The sequence below is a fragment of the Pseudorca crassidens genome, chromosome 11 (assembly GCF_039906515.1).
Source record: "Pseudorca crassidens isolate mPseCra1 chromosome 11, mPseCra1.hap1, whole genome shotgun sequence".
Classification (NCBI taxonomy): Eukaryota; Metazoa; Chordata; class Mammalia; order Artiodactyla; family Delphinidae; genus Pseudorca; species Pseudorca crassidens.
The window spans coordinates 67588894-67597199 of record NC_090306.1 but is presented as its reverse complement, the minus strand read 5'-3'; the positions used below and the strand labels follow the sequence as shown (position 1 = coordinate 67597199).

Sequence of the window (8306 nt, the reverse complement as noted above, 5' to 3'; positions counted from 1 at the left end):
TAGATCTTTCCCGGATAGGCCACAAATCTGGCCTAAGATTAACAGCAGTTGATGGAAGAAGGGAAAACTTACCAGCTATGAAACACATAGTTTTATTGTGGTTAAAAAAGTAAAGTAACAAAAAGGGACTTCCCCGGCAGTCCAGTGGTTGGAACTTTGCCTTCCAGGGCAGGGGGGCAGGTTCGATCCTGGTCTAGGAGCTAGGATCCCACATGCCTCGGGGCCAAGGGGCCAAGACATGGAGCAGAAGCAATGCTGTAACAGGTTCAATAAAGACTTTGAAAATGGTCCACATCCAAAAAAAAAAAAAAAAAAAACCAACAAAAGAGAAATACATACAACTATTCTTAGTAGTAATGTCAGACATTTTTTTCCTGGGGACATTATGTAATGTAATGAGCCACATCTTCCTAAACAGCCTCCAGAAAACACAACACATTTCATAGAACTCTTCCTAATAGTGTCAATCAATAGGGGCTTAAGATGTAATAAGAGGTAGAGGTCTCTACTTATCTAGCCTCATCACAGATTAGATTTCAAAATATCTAGAAATCTGCAAAATGGACAGATTAGATCTCCTGTTAAACATAACAGATTGAACACACATGTTTACCTGTACACCCTCAAGTAACTTCACTAAAATAAAAGTAAAGTGATAAACCAGTAACAACCAAGAGGATGGGAAATGAGAGCAAAATTTTGGAAGATGGAAGATGAAAAACAGATAGATGTTAGCAGAGAAGAGAAAGGTGAATTCTAACCACCTGCAAGAGACAAAGCCAGCCAGAAGGAATCCTTTTTGTCCTGAAGAAAGCTCAGAAATCAGAGGCAGCAGCATATATTGAAAGAGAGGAAAGAATGGGGGTGAAAACAGCTGGAGTCGTTAAAAATCTATATAAGGGACAGTTAGATTCTCAAGTCCCCACTGTAAGGCCCAGGAGCAAGGAGGCTGTCTCTCCTGATCCTGGCAGAGGACTGGAAGTTCACGCTCTGAAGTTGCTGAATTACAAATGTACTGAACTTGAGCACCCCAGGCATCCAAGCATAGGGACTGAGTGAAACCTGCATGCTGAGTACTAAGGCTCCCCCAGTTCCCTTTTTCTACTTGGAACTGGAAACAGTTGACAACTAGCAATACAGGCAGAAACACAATTTCTCTCAGGGAAACTGATCTGGCCAAGAGAAAAGCCTCAAAGAGGCTGACAATGGACACATGCCTCCACAAAATGCCTGGGTCCAAACACCAGCTCCCTAAATTGAGACCATCAATCAACAAGCTCTGCCTTTTGAAAGAAGAGCAAGCAATCAACTTTTCATTTATTTATTTGGTTGCAATGGGTCTTAGTTGTGGCAGGCAGGTTCCTTAGTTGTGGCATGCAAACTCTTAGTTGAGGTATGCATGTGGGATCTAGTTCACTGACCAGGGATCAAATCCCGGTGCCCTGCATTGGGAGCTCAGAGTCTTAACCACTGCGCCACAAGGGAAGTCCCCCAAACAACTTTTCAATGCTTCAATCTAAAATATGAATGAACACGGACTTCCCTGGTGGTCCAGTGGTTTAGACTCCGCACTTCCACTGCAGGGGGCACGGGTTTGATCCTTGGTCGAGGGACTAAGATTCTGAATGCCACGCAGAGGGGCCAAAAAAAAAAAAAATTTAAAAAAAAATGAATGAACAGCAGACTGACAAGGAAATCCTCTAATATGAAAGATGAAGACTAAAACAATCAAAAAGATAAAAGGGAGCAAATAGGAGACAAAGTGTAGGACCAGCAGAAGAAAAGTTAAAGGAATTTCCTTAGAGAAAATCTGATGAATCTGACACAAAAATAGGATAATATGGAAGAAGAACATTTAGAGTCTAAGAAATAGATCAAAGAAAAAATGGTGGCAGAAACAGAAAATTCAACAGAAAGGTTTGGCAAGTAAGACAGGAAATTTCACTGAAAGTATAATAACATGCCAAAGAGATGGAAACTAGGAGAGAAAAGACAAATATTTACTAGAAAACACTTAGAAGTTCAATATCTATTTAACAGGGGCTCCAGAAAGAGAAAATGGAAGGGAAGAATTACCAAAGATATAGGATAAAGAAATTTCCCAAGTGAAAGGCACATGGCAGATTTAGACGGCCCACTGAGTGCTTAACATAATAATGAAAAAAGACAAATCATGGCTGGGACTTACCTGGTGGCGCAGTGGTTAAGAATCCGCCAGCCAATGCAGGGGACATGGGTTTGAGCCCTGGTCTGGGAGGATCCCACATGCCGTGGAGCAACTAGGCCCGTGCACCACAACTACTGAAGCCTCTGCGCCTAGAGCCCATGCTCTGCAGCAATGAGAAGCCTACGCACTGCAATGAGAAGCCAGCGCACCGCAATGAGTAGCCCCCTCTCACGCCGCAACTAGAGAAAGCCCGTGTGCAGCAACGAAGACCCAACACAGCCAAAAATAAATAAATAAATTTATATAGAAAAAAAAAGACAAATCATGGCAAATCTTTAAGATATTCAAGTAGATCTGGGTAAGAAGTTCCAAAAGCTTCCAGAGGGAAAATACAAAGGAATCAGAATGCCATTGGTTTTCCAAACTGCAACTCTGGAAACCAGAAGACAATATTGTGATGCCTTCAAAATTATAAAGGAAAATGATTTCCAACGTAGAGGTCTATGCCTCACCAAACTATTAACCAAGTGTGAAGATAAATTAAAAACATTTTCTAACACACATGGTCTCGAAGAATGTGCAATCGGATCTCCAGAGAATACTGAAGAAGTACTCAACTAAAATAAGGGAAAAGAAAGAGGACAATATGGGATTCAGGAAACAAGGAGTCTGCACAGGAAATAATTCCCAGGATGTTAGGGAAGTATAATCCCAGAATAACCACAGAGCAATGAGCTTTAAAATCAATCCAGACTAGAGTGGGGGTGGCAGGCTCCAGGAGAGATACCTCCAAGAAAAAGAGAAATAGAACTGACAGATCATCTGACGTGATGAACTGCATCGACAGGAAGAAAGTCTGGGTGTAAATTTGTGACTGATATATAGAAAAATAAGGCAAAAAAGGGGCAAGTTTTAACTGTAGGAAAAAGAAATATTTGTGTAACAAGAAAATAAGTTGGAGAAAAAAAAAGCAAACATAGTACACTGCCTGGCTCAGCTGTGAACAATATTTGCATAGTAATAACACTATAAACATTAAATGTTTATTCAATAAAAATTGCAATACAAGTATAGCAGGAGTTTAGGAGTAAGAAACGTGTAGGTGTAGTCTAAGTAGAGGAGAACTAAATTTTCTTCTGTATCAGGAAGCCAAAAATGGATGTCTAAAAAATGGAGAAATCAAGAAGTAGAATAGCAGGTGAGGGCATTAAAATATAAATAGGAAGATCTATATTAGCAGAAACAGTTATAAGAGTTCAAAGTTCTGGGTAGGGTTTTAGGTAGGGGATTGCTGTCTTTTGTTATAATCCTTGTAGAACTGAAGTATTTAACCATTAAGACGATGTGCATGTATTATTTTGATTTTAGAGGGCGAATTGCATATCTTCCAGAAATATTTGCATTGCAGGCAAATTGTTATTTCTTAATATCCTATTAATTATTTCAACACATACAAACAGGCTATTTCACATATAGCTAATCCACTGCCTGGAAAACATTAAGTAAGACTTAACATTTAGAATAAGTTTGACTCTGACATATTAAAATGAATCTTTGTTTCGTTATCATCATCTTATTTCCCTCTATTATTAAGGGCAAGTGTATCACCCAAATTAGTTGTTTTAGGTTTGCTCAGAAGTTCTTAACTGGGGAAGATTTTGCCCCCCAGGAAGCACTTGGCAAACTCACAACTGGGGGTGGAGGACACTCCTGGTAGGTATCTAGTGGGCAGAAGCCAAGGATGCTGCTAAACATCTTGCAATGGACAGGACAACACCCCCAAAGAATTATCCAGTCCCAAATTTCAGTAGTGCTGCAGTTGAGAAACCAGGCTCAGAGTCTTTAAGGATTATTTCATCAGAACGCTGTATGTGAAGATTGACGACATGCAAACACAGCAATTTAGAACTGACTCAGCTAAATATCTTGATGCAATGTTGGAAGCAGTCTGGCTGTGAAATATACCTTTGGGAATATTGAGAATGGTAAGGTAAAGACAAAAGGTATAATGAACGATAACAGTAATAATACACAGCGCTTTGTACCTCAGTAATCTCTTTCATCCATGGTTCCTAGGGCACTTTATAGACTAATAACAACTACTCCGGTACTCCCATACTACCTTTTATCTAAGGATCTCTCGGACACTTTCACAACCCTCTCACAATGTAGGAAGTATTATTATCCCCATTTTATGTGTAAGTAAACAGAGGCACAAAAGGTAAGCAACTTGCCGAAAGTCACACAAGTCCATAGTAGCCAACATTCCTGACTCAGCGCTTGTTAATATACCAAGAGAACTGGTCAAAGAGATGCACTGATAAATTATGTGGCAGAGTGTTATCCTAGTTCATTCAAAGTCTATTGTTTTCAAGTTAATATTGTGTATTTAGTACCTTATCTTTTTTCGTCTGCGCCCCCCTTAGAAACCCAGGACTCTGTTCAATATCCTATTAATAAAAGAGACTATATTTACTGAGTGCTTTCCTTGACCAAGTACACAGTGTCATTTCTTATAACAACATAAAAACATAGGCTGTTATTACTGGTTTTATAGTAAAGAAAGCTGAGTTTCAGAGAATTTAAACAACATGCCCAAGATCTCTCAGCTATTTAGATGTTTGTACTCAGGCACATTATATCCTCTTTCTGCTATATCCTGCAGTCCCTCCAAGAGAAAATCCTCTGTTAAGTTATAAAGAATATTAATGTGAATCTCTTTAATGCTCAACCCTCCCTCCCCCACCTTAAAACTCAGAAAACAAAGTAATGAATCATTAATTGAGCAGTTTCAGATGGCACACCCAGGTTGGTACCAGCCAGGCTCAGCCTTTTAAACCGATTCCCAACGTAGGCCTTTAATTTTTTAAAGAGTTTTTCCAGAACTCAATCCGGGTTATCCACAAGTTCACTCCAGCAGTCAGACAAAAGACGAGAACTGTGTGACCTTCCCCTCTGATAAATAAATAGCATGTGAATCACATTCTCCTGTTCTCCTTCCTGAGCAGGCAAAGGCTGACGGCTCACCCACCGTGTGCCACCTAGGCAAAACAGGTACTAAGTAGGAAGAAAGAGTTACGTTAGGTAAGAATGTGACTCAGGGCTCGCCTACTTTTTGCAAAATGGTGACCAGGCATTTGTACCCTATGACAGTGATGTGCCCTGGCGTTACTCGGATACGGTGACGTCTGTCTGCTCAAGTGCTTGACAGTGGCAGTCCACCCAGCCCTGATCCAGAAATCGGAGATGACTTGCCTCTGAAGATAAGATTTACCCTATGGCATGTCAAGGGTAGAAGAATAGAGACAATCACCGTCCCTGCTCAAATCAAATCAGCCTCAATGCAGCTTTAGGACTTTGGTAGGGAGTTTTGCTGCTAAATTCCCTATCTGTGAAGAGGAGTTGTAGAGACAGGGTTAAGAGGAAACTCCAAGTAGGACTGGGATCGCCAACACAATACATTTTAAAATGAGCTTTAAAATTTTTCCCTGCAAGCCTAAGATAACAGTAAAGCCTTGATAATACACGTACAGTTGAAGTCTCTCCTTTCAGGCGACACGTTCACCTGAGACCACAGACTTAGAAGGAGGGGCCTGGGTTTTAGCCGTTTCCACTCTCCTGTTTGCCACCCCAGTACATCTGAAAAGGGGGCAGCGACTAGGAAAAGGGACGCGAGAGTATTTTTCCATCCTAGCTAGTCAGGCCCTGAATCATGCACTTTCCCCCTCAGCCAGCAGTATTTGTGATTTTCCCTGGAAGAATATGTCTTGTACTTAAAAGGAAGAGTGGTGGGAGACTGGAGAGGCGGAGAAGAGGAACGGGGAGAAGGGCGTGGAGGGCGGTTCACGCTCCAGCGTCGGAGGCGCCGGCAGGTCGGCCGCCGCGAGGTTGCGCGCCCAGGAATGTGCGGTCGCATCTGCTGGCGCGGGACTGGCGGCAGCAGCGGGCTGGACGCGGCGCCGCGCACCTGAGCGCCGGGGGCGGGGCGTCGGCGGGCCCCGCCGCCCCCACCGCGCGCCGCGCCCCTCGCGCGCGGTCTCGGTCCTTTCCGCCGGCGCTTCGGCGCCGCTCGGCTCCCCTCGTTCCCTTCCCTCCCCTCCCTCATTCCCTCCCTCCCTCCCTCCCTCCTCCCTCCTAGCCCGGGAGCGCCGCGGGCTCAGGACGGAGAGCTGGCCGCGGGTCTTTCCGCGCGGCTGCTTCGGCTCACCTGGGCGCCAGCACCCAGTCCCGCTCCTCGTCCCCCCAACTCCTCCCAGGTAAGGGGCCGCCCGGTCGGTCCGCGCTCCACACGCGCACCCGTCCCCCTGGACTCGGCTGGACTGCTGGGTCGGGAGGCGTCCCGCCTCCTCCGCGAGTCGGTTAGGGGACTCCGCGCCTCGTCCCGGGAATGAGTGTGTCGGTCGCGGGGACCCCGGACCGGAGCGAGGGTTGGAGATGCGACGGGTCGACAGGTGGGGGGTCTGGTCCGGGTCCCCCGACCGCCGCAGGCTCGGACCCCGGCGGGGATGGGGCGGGCGGGCGGGCGGGCAGGCGGGCCGGGGGTGGGGACCGTGCCTCTCTCCACCCCTCGAGGGGCGGTGATCGTCCGGGCCAGCCGTGTAGGTGCGTCGGAGAAACTTTGCAGGGTGGGGACTCTGCGGCTCCTCGCCTGCGGGGCTGAGTGGGCGCGCTCTCTGTGGGTCTCCGAGGGGCGCGGCCGCGGGGCAGACCCTCGGGCCGGGCGAGGATCTTACGCTTCCCTTCTCCGCCCCCTTTTGTGTTTCCCTGCAGACCAGCCGGTCCCTGAGGGAGCCGCGGCCACCCCCGCGCCCGGGGGTCGTTCCCTCGCCTCCTCCGGGTGGCGGGAAGGAAGAGGGGGCGGCGGCCGGAGTCGGGGCCGGCGGCCTGAGGTGAGAGCCCGGCCGGCCCCGCTGGGAATATGGCGACCGGTGGCTACCGGACCGGCGGCGGCAGCGGCGGCAGCACCACAGACTTCCTGGAGGAGTGGAAGGCGAAGCGCGAGAAGATGCGCGCCAAGCAGAATCCCCCGGGCCCGGCCGCCCCCGGTGGGGGCACGGGCGACGCGGCCGGGAAGCTCCCGCCGGGGCCCCTGGGTACTTCGGCCGCCGCTGCGGCCAACGAGCTGAACAACAACCTCCCAGGCGCCGCCGCCGCACCTGCCGCCCCCGGCCCCGGGAGCGTGAACTGCGCCGTGGGCCCTGCGCAGCTGAGTCGCGCCGCCCCCGGCCCGCGGCGGCCGGAGGATGAGTCCCCCGCCGCCGCCGCCGCCGCTGCCGCTTCGGGGGCAGCCCCCGCACGGGACGGCGAGGAGGAGCGGGACGGCGCCCTGGAGAAGGGCAAGAGCTCGGGCCCCAGCGCCAGGAAAGGCAAGGGGCAGATCGAGAAGAGGAAGCTGCGGGAGAAGCGGCGCTCCACCGGCGTGGTCAACATCCCTGCCGCAGAGGTGAGCCGGGCGGGGGCCGCGGCCGGACCCTGGAGGGCTGCCGCCTCCTGGTGTCTTCTCTCCAGGGCCCAGAGCTTTCCCCCTCGAGCCTGCACTTCTTAGCCTTTCACTGAGTTAGGCAGGCAGGGGGTGATGGAGTTTTACTCTCAACAAATGCTTGCTGGGAAGTTCCCCAAATCCAAAGTCGGACGCGTGCTTTTCAGGCTTCCCGGCTAAGATCTCAGACCCAGGATCCTTCTTTTCAGTGTTGGAAAGACAACTCGGGGCTCTAGAACTTGCCCACCTAGCCTTGTTTGTTTATGCTTGATCAGTTAGAAAAATTGATTAATGGTGATGACCACGTACTTTAGTTTCCCACGTGCCCGTCTCAAATTATCAGATAGTTTATCTCTTCTCTCTTAACAGTGTTTAATAGCACCTGTAAAGAAAACGTGGCTTTAGCACTCTCCCAGACAGCTTTATCTTTCAATGAACCCAAGATAAGTATATCCAGTTGAGCATATGCTGTATTTCATATATAAACCAGCTTTTTGAAATAGTGCTCCCCAGCACGCGCGCGCGCGCGCGCACACACACACACACACACACACACACGAGTTTTTTTCTGAGTGGTATTGTGGACATTAGGAACGCTGTAGCAACCCTCAATTCTTTTTGCTAAAGTGCTCTCTCCCTGTATTTAAGTATTTGGCTCTG

The 8306-nt window shown here is 48.4% G+C and overlaps 1 protein-coding gene across 5 annotated transcripts in view; it reads left to right on the top strand.

Moving 5' to 3' along the window:
• The first annotated feature begins 6265 nt into the window (after positions 1-6265).
• PAWR (pro-apoptotic WT1 regulator) overlaps positions 6266-8306 on the top strand; it is a 109072-nt gene continuing 107031 nt past the window's right edge. For 4 of the 5 annotated variants that reach the window (XM_067697426.1, XM_067697428.1, XM_067697429.1 and 1 more), the window contains exons 1-2: positions 6266-6423; positions 6938-7610. In XM_067697426.1, coding sequence (XP_067553527.1) covers positions 7086-7610 — 525 coding nt within the window. In that variant the 5' untranslated portion in view covers positions 6266-6423; positions 6938-7085. Of the gene's footprint in view, positions 6424-6798; positions 7611-8306 lie in introns of those variants that run through there. The other variant, XM_067697427.1, reaches the window with a different exon arrangement.